The sequence below is a fragment of the Montipora capricornis genome, chromosome 9 (genome assembly GCF_036669925.1).
Source record: "Montipora capricornis isolate CH-2021 chromosome 9, ASM3666992v2, whole genome shotgun sequence".
NCBI classification, from domain to species: Eukaryota; Metazoa; Cnidaria; class Anthozoa; order Scleractinia; family Acroporidae; genus Montipora; species Montipora capricornis.
Window position 1 is genome coordinate 13968033 of NC_090891.1, and position 18092 is coordinate 13986124.

General features: G+C 40.5%; 1 protein-coding gene across 1 annotated transcript in view; it reads left to right on the forward strand.

Annotated features, from left to right (window-relative positions):
- LOC138015676 (dynein axonemal heavy chain 12-like) overlaps positions 1-18092 on the forward strand; it is a 319401-nt gene that overhangs the window by 281778 nt on the left and 19531 nt on the right. Inside the window, exons 80-91 of the mRNA XM_068862787.1 lie at positions 1-124; positions 547-644; positions 940-1075; positions 1370-1453; positions 2109-2213; positions 3599-3702; positions 3796-3907; positions 4500-4592; positions 4764-4823; positions 4900-4977; positions 5131-5222; positions 5697-5764. The exon at positions 1-124 is cut by the window's left edge and continues 14 nt beyond it. Of these exons, the coding sequence (XP_068718888.1) occupies positions 1-124; positions 547-644; positions 940-1075; positions 1370-1453; positions 2109-2213; positions 3599-3702; positions 3796-3907; positions 4500-4592; positions 4764-4823; positions 4900-4977; positions 5131-5222; positions 5697-5764 (1154 nt within the window). The remainder of the gene's footprint in view (positions 125-546; positions 645-939; positions 1076-1369; positions 1454-2108; positions 2214-3598; positions 3703-3795; positions 3908-4499; positions 4593-4763; positions 4824-4899; positions 4978-5130; positions 5223-5696; positions 5765-18092) is intronic.

Below are 18092 nucleotides of genomic sequence, written 5' to 3' on the forward strand. Positions count from 1 at the left end.
GTTATTTGGCTTGTGTTTTTTCCACGCACTGGTACAAGAAAGGCGCAAGTTTGGCCCACTGGGTTGGAATATACCTTATGGTTTCAACGAATCCGACTTGCGTATTAGCGTGAGGCAGCTACAGGTTTGTATTTTCACAATGAAAAGGTAGGATGATTCACGTCCAAAGTTTTTTAGTGATATTATTAATTTCATCTATGAAATGAAAATGAACTTTGTCCACCAAGTGTTAATATACGGGGTTTTAATTTGCGCTGTTCAAATATTGTTTGATCAGTTACCTTGTCAGGTCGTGTGTCACTTTACAAAAAAGTCTTTATCATTGATACACTGCTGGCATTCTTTTCTCTCATTTTCTGATGGGTGTAATTTCAAGCGAGCGAGAGTCGTCAAACCCATTGTGAACTGGAGAGATTTGTCCTCATAACCCTCTTGTTTTTATTTGTCTTTTTGACTTGCGCACTTGGTATTGCATTCATCTGATCGTCACCGTGGCTATCTCTAAATAGTGAGATGAGACTCTAAAATGTATATTTTCATTGTTAGATGTTCATAAATGAATATGAGGAGGTGCCATTTGATGCAGTGACGTATCTGACTGGAGAGTGTAATTATGGAGGAAGAGTTACAGATGATAATGACAGGTATATACTTTTCAATTTTTTACCCAGAGATGCATTAATCAAAACCGAGTGGACAATTAGTTCCAGCCTATGTACACCCTTTATTCTTTTACCTTGTCTTCTTAGCGGGTGGTTTTGGGTTAAATTGAAGAATCGACAGCCCGGCCAGAAGTATTGTTTATAAAGTTTTTTTGTACCTTCATTTTGTTTGTTCGCTTTTTTTTTGTTTCATCAAGGGTTGGCTGGGATACTTTCATAATCACCGTTAACTTTAATCCTTCAAATCGTTGATTTTTGTGTCATATGTTGGCTTCAGGCGCTGTCTTATGAGCATCTTGGCTGATTTCTACACTCCTGACATCGTTCAAGATCCTAAGTACAAGTTCTCACAGAGTGGCATTTATTATGCTCCTCCAAAGAGTGAATATGACCAATACGTAGACTTTATCAAGGTACAGACAATGCAGCATCTTGCTATTTTGTTTACTGTTTTACGTTCTCACGGCGTAAGATATGAAAATATATATTGAAAAAGCGAATAAATAAATCATACTTAAACATCTTACGGGATAAAATATGAACCCGCCGTTAAGTAAAGTTCAAACGGCTTAATGGCACGGTCATGGGATCGAGTCTTGTTAGAACCTGGATTTTCAGTTTCAGTCTTCTTTGCACTGACGTCTGTAGTCGTGCCATTAACTGATGATTGTTTTATCTGTTTATTTACACCGTTTGGTTGGTGTTAGGAGCTGCCGCTGTCCCAGACACCCGAGGTATTTGGCATGCATGACAATGTTGACATATCTAAAGAGCTACAGGAGACGAAGCAGGTAGGCAGGCTCGTAGTTAGACGCCGTGCAAGATCACCTGGTTCCAAGGGTAACAGATGGTTCTGATAGTTAGGCTATGTCCATAACGTCAAAATCCGTATTATACCTTAAAGATTCTTTTGAAACTAGTCTTTAATTATAAAACAGATTGTGATACAATTTCTGGGATGCGATCAGGTTAGGTTTAAGCTGTTTGAGAACGTCGTTTGCCACGTTTTAGCCACTCTTCAGTCAGTTCAAGTAATTTCCATCAATTGTCCTCTTTTTACGTCAGTTCTAGGTCTCTATAGGTAACTGAAGCAGACAGTAACGGAAAAATATAGAATGATTCGTTGTAAGCTCTCTATAGGGTACATTGGTTATTGCTACAATCCGGGGCAAAAGACTTTTGGACACTTTGGACGAAAAGTGGAGAATTTACTATAGATGCTTCCATCGTTATATGAGCAACGCGTGCTCTTCTTCCGCTGCCTTTTTCGCACCCCCCTTCCCCCAGACACTGCTGAAACATGCGAGCGATGGATGAACTAATCTTGATTTCGAAGACCGTGAAAAATCAACATTGTAATGGGGGGAGGGGGAAAAGCGGGAATTGTCCCATCAGTTTTGACCAGGATTGTACCTTTTGCGAAGCTTATCGTCTCTGCTTTGATAGCTATTTGACTCGGTCCTTTTGACGCAATCGCAAAGTGGCGGAGGAGGGGGTGGAAAGAAGACTGATGACACTTTGCTGGAGATAGCCAAGGACATTTTGTCAAAGGTATTTTACAAATTTACGCTTTATGTTTATTATCTTTGATAAATGAATCGTTCCTTACTGGCAGTTACAAACTCAAACCAACTCAAACTGCTCTTTCAGTAAGGTGGTAATGCAAAAATGTCGGTCACATGCTCCTCTTGTTGGATCCGGAACTTTCGATAGTTAAGCAACCGCTCATGCATAGGGTTTTTATAGCACATTTATCCACCATTTCCCTAACTTTGATTTCATTTTCTCTGTACTTTTTTCATGCGTAAGTTAACATTTTTAATTTGAGATTTCGTTGTATTGTGTTGTATCATTATTTAACAATTATTCGCCGAAGGCGAGGCGAATAATTGTTTTAGTATAAAAACATAGGTGATTACTTGACAAATATGCATTTTCTTTGAAACAATTTCTTCGTCTGTCATCTTCGATAAAACGGCTTGCGACCATTTTGACAAACCATTTAGATGATTATCGTGTAACAATCTCCTTAATAGCAATCAATCAGCGCAAAGAATTTTCAATCGTCACCTATGTAATTAAACCAATTAATATTTTGGGGGTTAAGCACAATTTTCTCATGAAATGAGTTAGACCTTGAGGGGTTTCTCTTGGGATCCCAAACCTAGCTCTCTTGGCACAAGCGGAAGCAACTGAACACAGCCTTTTGGATTTCAACTTGCGCGTCAACTATAGAGACCCCCGGTGTCTTTGGTATGTCCGTCTTTCACATTCATGCGTGGGTTTGCTGGGTGGGTGGATGGGTGAGATCAAATATGGACTGATAGCGGCTGCCACAGGCGCCTTTACAGTCACCCCCATGAGACTTAAAGTGCACCTAACCCCAAAATATTTTTTTCGCTAAAATGAATCTTTGCAACTGCTGGAAACGCATTGCGGCCATTTTTTCATTTTCCTAACAAATCCTGGCATTTTATAGGCTTCGAAAGTTGCGAAAATCCAAGCATCTTTTGTTCACGACCGAGTCAGAAGGGGAGTGGGTCTATTCCTGATTTGACGTCACAAACTGATTTACATTGCATTAACTCTTTGTAAAAATGCATGCAAAGTAGATTGTGACGTCAAATCAGGAATAGACCCACTCCCCTTCTGACTCGGTCGTGAACAAAAGATGCTTGGATTTTCACAACTTTCGAAGCCTATAAAATGCCAGGATTTGTTAGAAAAATGAAAAAATGGCCGCAATGCGTTTCGAACAGGTGCAAAGATTCATTTTAGCAAAAAAAATTTTTTGGGTTAGGGGCACTTTAATAAATATGTGCGGCATATAAATCCATGACTATTACCATTAGAAACACCTTAGTTGGAGAAATCTGACCTGGTGGTTGGTGAGCTAAGGCCTCTTGTTATGACTGATGATCGTTTTTTTCAAATAGCTCCCAAATAATTTTGACTTAGAAGTGGCCCTGCACAAATACCCTGTGAAATATGAAGAAAGTATGAACACTGTGCTGGTGCAAGAGATGGAGAGATTCAACAAGTTAGTGTTTGGACTCTTGTTTCTATCAGTTTCTGGTGCGTGGCACCTATTTTGAACTGGTTAATGTACCCATTGATTTCGTTCCCTTATTAGACTGATGTCAATAATCAGAGCAAGTCTACAAAATCTTCAGAAAGCAATCAGAGGATTGGTTGTTATGTCGTCTGACCTGGAAGCGTTAGCTGGCAATTTATTGGTGGGAAAGGTATCTAAGTCGAAGCAATGATCAACTTAACCCTAGTTTGACTCGAAGCGAGAGTAATCATCTCAGTTGAAAGCAACTTGAGCAGTTGCGAAGAAGCTTGAAAAATATCCAGCCTTAGCCTTAAATGGGACTCGAACCCATGTCAGTGCGATTGCGCTGCATTTGCTCCACCTTATGAGCTATCAAGTCATCTGGGAGCTGTACTGTTTCACTTTCGTACTGTATCGTGCACCAGGCGAATCAATGATTGAAATATACGAACTGTGGTTATAATGACTCTGATCGTGAATGATCATCACATTATGACGGTTGAGAGCAACTTAAAGTGGAAATGGAGCCAGGTTTCCATTGATTATCCGTACTTATTATAAACTCGACAGAATATCGCCTGTCTGATTGTAGTAGACTTTTGGGAACCTTCCGAACATCACTCGTTCTCATAAATCACGAAATGCACTCGTGTTCATACGATTTCCAATATTTATACCTTTCCTTATTTGGAGTGCGGAAAAAGTGAAGATGGTTAGCTTAGAAATTACCGGAAGAGGTCGTCCAATACGTTATTTTCACTCTTATTTCTCGTATCTTCTAGGTACCAGAAATGTGGATGAAGAGATCATATCCTTCTCTCAAACCTCTTGGTAGCTACATAAGTGATTTTATTGCAAGACTTAAGTTTTTGCAGGTGAGCCGTTCAGTTTAGTTCATTATTGTCCAATTTAATGACAATGCAGTGCTCTTCTTTTCTTTTGTTTCGTTACTTCAATTGTACTCAAGGACGCATTTTGTAGGGTACTTGGTGCTTTTTGTAGGATACTTGGTCATTCTCATTTCTCATTAATTTTTTGCTTCCCAGGACTGGTTTGACAAAGGGAAACCAGTTGTTTTTTGGATTTCGGGATTTTTCTTCACGCAGGTATTGAATCAATTTCTTTTCCTCTCTTCAGTACAACAAACGATTGTTACTAAAATTGGAAATGGTTTGCTTGTAGGCTTTCTTAACCGGAGCAAAGCAAAATTATGCCAGGAAATACACGATACCAATCGATTTACTGGGGTTTGAGTTTGAGGTGAGATCCTCCAAATCGCAGGATTTGGTTTTTACATACTTACGGTTGCTTTAATTCTCATATTTAATGTTCAGAAAATAGTTATCTCATAATAAATTATGTTCCTGATTGGTATGCAACGGCCAATTGCAACATTTCCTTTTTGTTCTATAGGTTCGGTCTGGAGATACTGAAAACAATCCACCCGACGATGGAGTGTACGTGCACGGCTTGTTTTTGGAGGGCGCACGGTGGGACCGTAAAAGGTAGGGATCTGGCCCCAGTTGTTCAAAAGATGGATAGCGCTATCCGCCGGATAACTCGCTATCCAATGGATAGTGATTTATTCAGTGGGTAGCGTTTTGAACAACTGCAACAAGTTGCAAAAATAGTGGAGACACTTCACCTTCTTGGGGCGTTATCAATCAATGTACCTATTATCTCTCACGCTGCAGCCCCCTTCCCCCTTCCCCCCCCCCCCCCCACCTCTTATCAGTGTTGCTAGCAAGACAAAAAATTGTTGAAAACTTAAACAGTCAACATTGAAAGGGGGAGAGGGGAGGGGAAGTGGGAAAGGTTTAAATTCCAGATACGGCGAGTATTGGAAGCTAGAAAAGGTGTTTTTTTAATGAAAGTGTCTCAACAATTTTGCAACTTGTTGTGGGTCCTGGTGATTATGTTTCACATTTAGAAACTGTAAAATGGTGGTTGACGAAAGGCTGTAATTTCTCTTTTTTCAGAGGCTTGATCGGTGAATCGTTACCAAAGATCCTACATGACACTATGCCAGTAATTTGGGTCAAGCCAGGTGGGGTGTAATGCATACATCTAACTAGAAAACACCAATGGTTAGTGGGTATTGGCGAGACATTTATGTGGAGGCCTGAAGGATTTTCTTTCAGCTTTTTCAACTCGTTTTCATCACACCACAGAATAGGAGTTTTTCACGTGAAGTCATCGCCGCCATGTTGGTGGAGGAAAACAAAAGATCTCTTATTACCTTCTTTTGTTCGTCCACCAGAAGTCATACATTTCTCTTTTATTATTGGTGTCCCTAGAGGTTGGTTGAAAACGTTCTATTGTGAGCGGATCGACAACTTCCAGATGTAATTTGCCATTGTTTAGGAGCCGTCAAAAGTGTGTCTGCCAGATTTAATACTTTTCATCCTGAAACAAAGTTTTCGAGCAAAAGCGAACGAAATAAGAAACTCGATTTGTCTGGTGACAAAAATTCTCTGAACATAGATAGTTAATATGCGTCGTGACAGTTAAATAAAGGAAAAAAGGTGGTGTAATACGCAAACGTCCTTCTCGGAGAACTCAAGTACTCAAATATCTTGGCTTGGAGTGATTTTTCGACTTGTTTAAGTTTAAACGATTTTCTGACTTGCATAATTCGATCACTCAATCAAGCAATCAATCTTTATTGAAATCAATTTAAATTCACAATTTGCGTAATTAAACGTTTATACAATTCAGTTCTTGAAGAGCCAGGCAGCCAATAAGTGACGTCAGAAATTTCGCAAAAGGCCGCTCTAATTGCTTTCTATCCCACGTTCCTTTGCTCAGGCGGTCGAGGGATGTTGAATATGGGTATAGAAACAGTTTTCTCTGCACTGCGCGGTGGATGCATATGATGATTAAGTGCTTAAACTGCTACTATGATCAAAAAAATCACTTCCTTTTTTTTCTTCAGATTTTTAAAGTGTGATTGCTCAACACTTGACTGTCAAAATTTTAAGCTTTGATTTTTATCCAAAGGCTGTTTACTTTAAGTGTAAGTTCTGGATTTCACGTTCCGCCATTACTCACGTTCCAAACTGACCGATTGGACTTGAGAGGGTTGCATCAAGGGAAAAGTGACGTCATTTACTCACTAGCTTAAAATTTCAGCGTGTAAACGCAGCTTATTATATATGCAAAACACGAGTTTGAAGAGTCTAAAAGCCCGAAACTCCCGTGCTGCATATTAATTCAGCCGCGTACATGCGCATTGCATTCTTAAACTATTGAGTCTTTGACGTCATTTTCTCCTTAAAGTTAGTAATGCCGGACCATTAAACAGGAAAATTCCAGTTAAAATAAACGGGTGTCTTTTTGAAATCAAGGCTTCAAATTTTGATCAGTTACTGTTTAGTTAACATAGTTTTGAAATCCAAAGAAAAATAAAAATTGTTTTTTGATCATAGTAGCACTTTAAGTCCGAAAGGAGCAAGTGACCCCCTAGTCTGGCACTTCCGCAGTCCAGAAATTTTGAATGCTAAGTATATGTAATCGCATGGGCCCGAGGGCAGTAAAGGATTAATTTCACTTTGCAAAGTTTTCCCAAAATTCGCGATTACATGGGGGGCATTAGACCAATTTCGATATATTAAAATTCAGTCCTAAGCAAAATACATCATCTCAAGGCTCTGGGGAATAAATATAAATAAGGATTTGTATGAGTTTATTCCCCAGAGCCTCGAGATGATGCCTTTTGTTTTGGACTGAATTTTAATATATCGAAAGTGGTCTATTTGCGATCACATAAATTATTTAAGGAAAAATTATTGAATGCGGCAACAAATGACAATCAACTTAGCACGCTATTATTTTTAGAGTTCGATTCAATAAATCGTTGCTGACAACAGAAATAGCGCATAAAATGTGTTTTATATGTAGAAAGCAGTTTAATCGGAGTAAAAATCTGGAAGAACGTTTTCTTGTACATGTAATTTTGCTTGATCAGAAAAAGGCCTCTTAATAACCAACAGTGTCCTCGCGATTGAGAAAAAAAAATTCCCTTCGTCTCAACCAAACAGCATTCAGTAATTTGTCCCGTATGTGATAAATGGTTATATTAGGGCCCTGGTAAACGGGTTCAACTCTTGCTTCAACAACCGTTCAATTTTGTTGAACAGTGATGTTGAAACCGTTTGAATGAGTTTTTAGACTTTACTTCAACAACCATTCAACATTTCTCAGTTTTGTATTCGCGAATGTTTAATGAAGTTGAAGCCGTTTGCCGCCCTCTTTCAACATTGTTGAGTATGAGCGTGCACACTAATCGGTCTCTCAATGACGCATCATGTCCGTATCCACAGTAACAACCGCGGCTGCAACTTGGGACTGAATACAAGGCCTCTCGTTAGCTGTGTAAATCAAATGTTGCATGGCGTGTTGAAACCGTTTGCCCACCCCAGCAATCAACATCGTTCAACAAAATCGAAAAGATGTTGAAGCAAATGTTGAGAACTTTAGAGCGGGCCCTTACTAGTGCTTTCCCAGTCCTGAATCCTTTGTAGGTATCTAACTAGCACTTCCGCATAAAGGGGGGTAGTTTCTAAAGAAACTGTGGTGCTGTGTCGGTGGGAAGTAGTACACAAAGATTTGGTTATATCAACGGAGTTGATAATGTAAATTGATCACAGTACTAGGAATCTGAAAGCTGACGTTTCGAGCGTTAGCCCTTCCTCAGAGCGAATCGAGGTATTATGGGTTGTGTGTAGTTGGAGTAGGAGAGCTACGCTATTGGTGGTGACATGGCAACGTGAAAAATAGGAGGACATTAGTTAAATGAAAAGCGTTCGTTAATACCGTGGGGATAAAGGGTGCCGATTTGGAAGATGAATTTTTCTTCCAGATTCTTGCGGCTTTCCGTCGTACCTTGATGTAGGGAAAGGCCGTAGATAGCCATGTGTTGTTTGGAGTGGTTAGGGAAATTAAAATGACGAGCGACTGGCTTAGATGTATCCTTGTCATTCTTCTCAACATCGCGAAGGTGTTCGCGGAGTCGGTCGCCTAGTCGTCTACCTGTCTCGCCAGTGTATAATTTATTGCATAATTTATTGCATAACGTACAGGTTATGCAATAATTGACTTTTGCGGAGGTACATGTGAAACGATCGGTGATCTTAACCGATCGCCAAGGTCCTAGTGGAGGTTGCGAGAAGATTCTACCAGTCTCGGGATCATTTTGGAGTAATTTAAAGTTATTAAGAATGATACTTTTGACTGCGTGATTATGAGGATGGAAAGTGAGGGTGAATGATATGCTGTCATTCTTATCCTTTTGTGACGTTTTTTTATTTGCCTTTAGGCCACAAGAATGGGACCTAGCTAGGCCAATCTTTTTGTAGGATATGTTGAACACCAATTTTTTAATCAGTACAACGGCCCCAAACCTGAACTCTACGGCAGCTACATTGACGACTGCATCGGCGCGATTTCATCCAGCAGAGAAGAACTCCTTCAATTTATAGCCTCCGCTAATTCCTTTCATCCGGCTCTTTAAATATACGTGGGAAATTTCGGAAACTTCATTGGCTTTCCTAGATATCAAAGTTTCTATCAGTGGCTACGGTTTGTGTACCAGTGTGCACTACAAACCTACAGATTTTCACAGTTATTTGTTGTCACATCCATTACATCCAACAAATGTCAAGAACTCCATTCCTTATTCTCAGTTTCTTAGACTTCGACGTCTATGTAATGATGACTCCGATTTTTCCAGCAAATTAGAGGCGGTGTGCCAGTTCTTCGAAAAACGTGGCTATTCTTTCTCTGTGGTCAAAGCGAGCCATCATCGCGCCCAACAATTTCATCGACAGTCAGTACTACAAACGTCACAAAAGGATAAGAATGACAGAGTTCCATTCTCCCTCACTTTCCATCCTCATAATCACGCATTCCAAAGCATACTTCTTAATTACTTTGAATTACTCCAAAATGATCCCGAGACTGTTAGAATCTTTTCGCAACCTCCACTAATTTCATTCAAACGCGACAAAAACGTAGGCAACTTTTTAGTTAGAAGCGCACTCAAAACTAACGAGCAACCCGGCACTTTCAAATGCGCGCGCTCACGATGCAAAACTTGTCTTTTCATTGTTAACACTAGCAAGATATCGGGACCTAACCGATCTGTTAAGATCACCGATCGTTTCACATGTACCTCCGCAAATGTCAATTATTGCATAACCTGTACGTTGGCGAGACAGGTAGACGACTGGGCGACCGATTCCGCGAACACCTTCGCGATGTTGAGAAGAATGACAAGGATGCATCTAAGCCAGTCGCTCGTCATTTTAATCTCCCTAACCACTCCAAACAACACATGAATATCTGCGGCCTTTCCCAACATCAAGATGCGACGGAAAGCCGCAAGAATCTGGAAGAAAAATTCATCTTCCAAATCGGCACCCTTAATCCCCATGCACGGTATTAACGAACGCTTTTCATTTAACTAATGTTTTCCTATTTTTCACGTGGCCATGCTACCACCAATAGTGTAGCTCCTACTCCACTACAAAAACTACACACAACCCATAATACCTCGATTGGCTCTGATGAAGGGCTAGCTCTCGAAACGTCAGCTTTTAGAATCCCTCTACGGTGGTCAATTTATGTGGTCAACTCCGTTGATAAAACCAATTTTTTTAGCAGTTCCGCAGTCTTGGAGAATTAAACAGTAAACAAATGCTCTGAGGATCTTTGAATATTATGTGAGTTTGTAACTAGTACTCTCGCAGTCGACGAACATTGAGTAATGACGATGGCTACGTCTTACTGAACGACAAATTAGGAAAGGGAAGTGGCTCTGTGCTTGGCCTTTTTGGTGTTGCTAAATTCCTTTTCCGTCTTCTTGTGAACAACGACGGGAAATTTGAAGTTCTGTGGAGGACGTGGGCTCTTGACGCAGAATTTTCAGTTATGTCCCAGCAAGTTTTACTCTTGGTATATATTGCCAGATTAGTTAAGTTCTAGACAATTTCGATTCGCAACCATACGATCTTGTATTTTGGAGTAACGTCCTGCAGTCGTCGTCTTTGGCCGGTAGAACGGAGCAACTTCAGAATACCCGGCCACGATTGCGTGACATTGAACGCTTGCTCCTGCAGTCCCGAAGTCGATGAAAGTTTGGCCTGGTAATCTATGGCTCCCGCACTCCCACAGTGGGAAAAGGATGAATATGAAATGGAGATAAAACTACTCCGCAGTGGAAAAAGGATGAATATGAAATGGGAATAAAACTACTGCTCCCGCAGTCCCGCACTCCCCAGTGGAAAAAGCAAGTATATGAAATGGGGGTAAAACTACTGCTCCCGCAGTCCCGCACTCCCCCAGTGGAAAAAGCAAGTATATGAAATGGGAATAAAACTACTGCTCCGCAGTCCCGCACTCCCCCAGTGGAAAAAGCAAGTATATGAAATGGGGGTAAAACTACTGCTCCCGCAGTCCCGCACTCCCCCAGTGGAAAAAGCAAGTATATGAAATGGGAATAAAACTACTGCTCCCGCAGTCCCGCACTCCCCCACTCCCCCAGTGGAAAAAGCAAGTATATGAAATGGGGGTAAAACTACTGCTCCCGCAGTCCCGCACTCCCGCAGTGGAAAAAGGATGAATATGAATGGGTAAAACTGCTGCTCCCGCACTCTCATAAAAAGTGTGATTAAGCTAACCGCAAATTGACAGCTAAAATTTTTGAAAGAGTGCTTCGACCTAATCACTGAAACAAGCGCTTAGGCTTAATCAGTAAACGAGTGCTATATACTTCAGACGATCTCATAAAAAGTGTGGTTAACCAAATCGCAAATTGAAAGCTAAAATGTTAATTAAAGGAGTGCTTCGACCTAATCACTGCAACAAGCGCTTAGGCTTAATCAGTAAACGAGTGCTATATTCTTCAGACGATCTCATAAAAAGTGTAGTTAACCAAACCGCAAATTGAAAGCTAAACTGTTAATTAAAAGAGTGCTTCGATCAAATCACTAAAACAAGCGCTTAGGCTTAATCAGTAAACGAGTGCTATATTCTTCAGCCGATCTCATAAAGAGTGTGGTTAACCAAATCGCAAATTGAAAGGTACAATGTTAAAAGAGTACTTTGACCTAATCACTGAAACAAGCGCTTAGGCTTAATCAGCAAACGAGTGCTATAATCTTCAGACGATCTCATAAAAAGTGTAGTTAACCAAACCGCAAATTGAAAGCTAATATTTTAAACGAGTGCTTCGACTTAATCACTGAAACAAGCGCTTAGGCTTAATCAGTAAACGAGTGCTATATTCTTCAGACGATCTCATAAAACGTCTTCTTAGGAGCATGCATTTAATGTCAGACGATCTCATAAAAAGTGTAGTTAACCAAACCGTAAATTGAAAGCTAAAACTGATTTTACATCCTTTTTCCACTGCGGGAGTGCGGGACTGCGGGAGCAGTGGTTTTATCCCCATTTCATATTCATCCTTTTTCCACTGCGGGACTGCGGGAGCAGTGGTTTTATCCCCATTTCATATTCATCTTTTTCCACTGCGGGACTGCGGGAGCAGTAGTTTTATCCCCATTTCTTATTCATCTTTTTTCCACTGCGGGACTGCGGGAGCCACAGATTACCAGCTCAAACTTTCATCGACTTCGGGACTGCGGGAGCATGCATTTAATGTCACGCAATCGTGGCCGGGTATTCTGAAGTTTAGCCCATATGGGAAATATGAACAGTCAAGAAGACAAGGCAACGTTTTCAAATTTTTGTCACCCTTGAAACCCAGGCGCAACACTTGTTTAACCAGCAGACTTGCAATGCTGTTTCCAGAATCTTCCCTTTACTCTTTAAATGTCGCTTGCTTTTGTCCCATGAAAATCATTCATACGCGAATTTTAGTCACCTGTTACGCAGATCTCCAAAAACCGCAGATAAGTCTGCATTTTCCCTTTGCATGTTGTTTCTTTCGCTTATGTTTGCGTTGTAGTGGAGATGCATCCGTGGTGCACATGCTTTAAAACGCAAGTTCAGTTCTATTTTGTAGGATTGCGTGATGCGCTTGTCGTCCGCATTCGCTTGGGTACGACGTGGTTGAAGATGAAGATCATTCTATAATAATTGCGTGAATGAATCTTTTTTTTGTTTGTTTGTTTCCCTTCGACGATATCTTTTTAATCAGGAGAACTCTCATATCCCTCCTTAAAGTCATCGTCTACACAGACAGTTTTCCCATTTAAAATCAGTGTGTCTCTTAGCCAATCCAAAATTTTGCGTGAATTCACTTGCTATCCGAATTTTAGGCTGCCTAAGATAAACAGCTGAAACGGGAACAGCGTATCTTTTCCTTTTGTTTATATACAAGCTGAAAGTATAATGAGAAAATCCATTTTCATATCCTTTGACAGAATATTCCAGTATTACATCTTCTCAAGTAAATTGCATCTGAATTTGATTTGTTTAGGGTTGAGATTTTTAGTATCGCTGTGAATCAGCAACAGAAATCCTGGAAAAGGAGTCCCTTTCTTACTGGTTTTGTTTTGACATTGAGGCACACGACCAGAGTGATCCAGGGTCTTTCTTGCCTCGTTTCTTCTAGGGTGAGGAGACGAAAGACACCTTAAGAAAATATTGCATTATTCGCCGAAGGCGAGGTGAATATTGGTGAATAAAACCGAGCCCAAGTCGAGGTTTTTATTCACCGAACCGAAGGTGAATAACAGGGGAGATATCGTTGACGTCACCTATTGTCATTGAAGTACCAACCATGCAGAGCCTCATTGCCCTGTGTTGGGCACATTTAACAATTATTCTTTGAAATCAAAGTGAATAGTGCCAGAATATTGCGGCGAATTAAATATTCTGCCACTATTCACTGCGACTGACAAGAACAATTATTTTAGTATAATATATACACACAAAGTGATCTCAACATCATATGCAGAGGTGCAAAGCATGCAATGCGCGAAAGTGTTTACAGAAGCTTCAAACATGGCAAATCTAAATAACTTTCGTTAAAATCCTCGTCATAAACTAGCAAAATGGTCATTTAACACTGTTCAAATCAGCAATGTAAATCGAAAGTTTGCTTGTTAAAACATTTTTACCATTCGATCAAATGAGAAGTTCATTTGAAATGGAAATTGAAAGTGCAGTTTTGAAGGATCCACATGAAAAGGTCTTAAATGACGGCTCGCTCTAATTGAGGTGAGCGTTGCTTTGTTGTAAAGCTAATTAATATACACCTTATTCCAAAATGGCCGCCATTTAGATATTCTTTTGTTTTCATTCGATTTAGACCGTGATGCCTCGTTCAAGGCAAAATAAACTTTCTTAAACATTGTTTTAATTCTTCGATTTCAGAACAAATTCATTTTGCTGGGCAAACCACCCTACAAAATAGACTTAGTCCGAGTGAAAGTGAAGATTGTTTAATTTTTAGCAAGAATTATCTGGGAAAACGAAGTCAAACAGTGGTTGGCAAAAGTATGAAGTCGTCTATTACCTTTGAAAACTTTCAGGCAAAATTTTGTGGCCCTCTTTGTATTCTGTAGCATAGTATGATCTTGTATACTCGATATTTCCGATTCAGAAATGCTGGCGAAACGCGAGTTTACGCCAGCCATTTTGTTTTCTTTGGATAACGCATTAGGGAGTGAATAATGTTCAATTACTCTGTGATAGCGAACCAATCATATTGCTTGAAACACGAAGATGACTGAGCGAGTATATACTAAAGGTGATTATTTGAAAAAAGATGCTTTTTCTTTCAAACAATTAATTTCTTCGTCTGTCACCTAGACAAAACGGCTTGCGGCCATTTTGAAAAAAAAGCGCTAAAGGGATTATCGTGTAAAAATTCCCAAGTGCAACCAATCAGCGCAGAGAATTTTCAATAAACGCCTTTGTAATTATACTAACGTGTATTAATCTTCGCTTCTGCACGTAACTGTCACAAGTTGGAATCATCAATCTCTTTGGCTTACAACAGTGGCTTACATCGTTACAAATTGAAAATAAACTCAGAAGGGTCGATCGTCTAAAGCGATCGCATTTTGAATATTTCGTTCGATTTGTGTATTTAGTAAGATTTATTTCGTTGTCCATTAGCGGGCCACTGAGATTTTTTTTTCCTTTTACAGGCAAAATTTTGGAGTTTAAAAATAATCAAGAGTACAAGTGTCCGGTTTACAAGACCAGTGAGCGCCGAGGAACTCTATCCACTACTGGTCATTCAACCAACTATGTGATGCCAGTAATGTTACCCACTGACAAACCACAGAACCACTGGATTAAGAGAGGAGTAGGCATTGCTCTCGCCAGCTCGACGACTGTGATACTTTTTGTACAAAAATACCGCCTTTTTCGTTTTAAGCTTTGTACGTCCTTATGTTCATATTAACCCAGTCTTTGAATACTTATTTAGCTGAGTCGTTTCGAAATGATCCCATGACCAGCCATAGCGAGTGAGTGAAATGTCATCACTGACACTGTATGCTGCAAATATTTGATTTTATTTTCATTGTTTCACTGAGGAACTCCATCCGTAATAAAATGACAAAAGCCTTTTTAAAGCATAGATAAAAATGTCTCATAGGCTTGCAGGTCTTTTCCTAGCCTCTTTTCTGAGCAAACCACTCGATTCAAAAACACTTCGGTGCCCAAAGCTATTCTTTACATGGAGTGGACATCATTCCCGGGGAATCATGAAAAAAATCCCCCATGGTATCCCTCGTTTCTTTTTCCGTGGAAAGCACCGGCACCCACGCGTAAAAAAACCGGTCGCTCATCATTTCTATGTAGTCTCATATGGCAATTAGCCACGTTCTGGTGCTTCTCATTGAATTCAAGACCTGTTGGCTGGAGTTGCTTGATGGGTGACCTCGATAAGAACCCGTGTTGTTGACTTTGTGTTTGTGGGTTTTTCTGTTTCCCTTGTTTTTTTCCTTGGGTTGTCGAAAATTGCAATATTACTTAAAGAAAATTCAATATCCCGCGGAAAGCGACTATGAAAAGCTTTCTGCCCCACCTGTCCGGCTGTTTGAAATTCGGCCTCCTCGCATCAAGAGCAGATGTTACTGCACCTTCAAGTCGGTTATTGTTACGAAACGGGTTTTTGCATTGTCATTTATAACATTTGGCGCGATTGCAAAGATGGTACCCACCTTTTGGAGTGCAGACTTGACGCCAAGAAACGAAACTTTGCGTTTTTAGCTCTTTCATGAAGTGGACCACAGGTAGCCCAAGCTCGGTATACGATTTATAGAATTTGTATTGGGAAAATTACTTTGAGCTTATAAATGCTACAATAGCCTGTAAATGTAGAAATAAACTTCGCTCACTTCTACGTACAGTTGTCCTCGTCTTTCTGTGCAATCGAAGGGCAAACTGTGTCCGTTTTAGCCGGGTTTGTGACTTCGAGTTTTTACGATGTCGTTCGTTCTCATCTCCCCTCTTGAAGAGAAGAAAGGCTGGTGACTCCCGGCGACCTCGTCCCACAAATTGCTCTTGCATCACAAAGCAACGGTCCGAATCGCCGTAAAAACACCACAGCCTTAAGGCCAGATAACTTTCTATCACATCAACTCCACTCTGGGACCACACAACGATTTTTGGCGGATAAATTCCAAATAATGTTCGGCTTTACAATCTTCCCATGCGTTCAGCAAGATGTGTGGCTACGGCCGTTATAGCTTGAGAGCGATCGTATTACATTCTGGACTCTCATTGGACAATTTGAAACGCTTGGCCAATGAGAGTGCAGAATGTAATACAGTCGCCATCAAGCTATAACGGCCGTAGCCACACATCTAGCTGAATGCATGGGAAGATTATAGAAAGCCGAACATTATTTGGAATTTATCCGCCAAAAATCGCTGTGTGGTCCCAATGTGGAGTTGATGTGATACGAAATTTATCTGGCCCTAAGTCTGTGGTGTTTTTATGGCGATTCGGACCGTTGCTTTGTGATGTGAGGGCAATTCTTGGGACGAGATCGCCTTTCTTCTCTTTATGAGGGAAATGACCACTAACGACATCGTAAAAATTCGAAAGCCACAAACTCGGCTAAAACGGACACAGTTTGCCCTCCGATTGCACAGAAAGAGCGAGGACAACTGTACGTAGAGGTAAGCGAAGTTATTTCTACATTTACAGCTTATTTTAGCGTTCATAAGCTTGAAGTTAATTTTCCATACAAATTCTTTAAATCGTATACCGAGCTTGGGCTGCCTGTGAGTGGACGAGTCTTTAATTTGATTGAACAGATGTAGATGGAGTTGCATGGCGCGAACTTATTTCACTTTCCATCTTTAAGCTAGTAGTAATCTCGGATGATTGAAGTGCGTTCGACAGTCGCTTATCCTGTATTTCCGTAGGGAACTAAGCATGTGATCGAAAAACAAGCCTGTCATCAGATCGAGATCAATACGCGTGCGATAATCCACGCGATGGTGCCCCTACAAACAACTGAAGAATTTTCGGGCGGGCTTCTTGGTGTTCTTGCGGAAAAAAAATCTCGATCCTTTTGGCAAGACCACACAATCACCCAATCTGACAAAATCAGGACGCGTTCTCCTTAGATCGAACGCAATTAGAAAGATTCAAAATTAATTTCCACCCCTCCGTGTATGCCAGAATGAAACTCTGTGGTGCAACAGGAATGGAATGGCCTAGCGGCTGATGACGTTTTATTTCTATTTTTATTTTTTTGCAGAATACCGTTGTATTAGACCATCTCAAGGAGGGGAGGGAGGGGGGTGTTGCACACCCCCTGCACCCTTCCCCTAGATCCGCCCTGTGATGCTACACACTCATCTTCCGATAATAGATTATATTCAATTCAGTCGGGAAAAAAGAAGAAACGTAACGCTTAAAAATTAACTTATAACTTGCTTCCTCGCGTGACAAAACTATTTACATGACTTTTCAGCGAAGTGACCGTTAAAAACGAAAACTTGTCAATCAGTCGTCGAGCAAAGCGTCGTGATTTTATTTCAAACACTTGCATTACATGTAGGGAAAAACAAAGTGAATATCGGGAAATTCTCCATTATATATGTCCACAGAGATAGAAACGATGATCTCGTTTCCAAGTAAAATTCCAGGCGGGGAAAACTGACTTTGATGAAAAAATGACATAAAAAGTTGTCAATTTCTTCAATGGCTCTTGCTTTTTCCACAGACTCGCACCACCGTTTCACAATACAGTTGAAACATGGTGGAGTGGCCATACCCCGGCCACAGGTCTACAGGTCTGCTCCGGCAAGTTTAAAGCGTACATCTTTGATCAAGTGAAGCTGTGATCCTCACAGTTATGAACGCAATTTTAGCAATTGCGTAGAGAAGCCTCAAAAATTCAGGACTTCAACGGGGTTTGAACCCGTGATGCCGGTGCG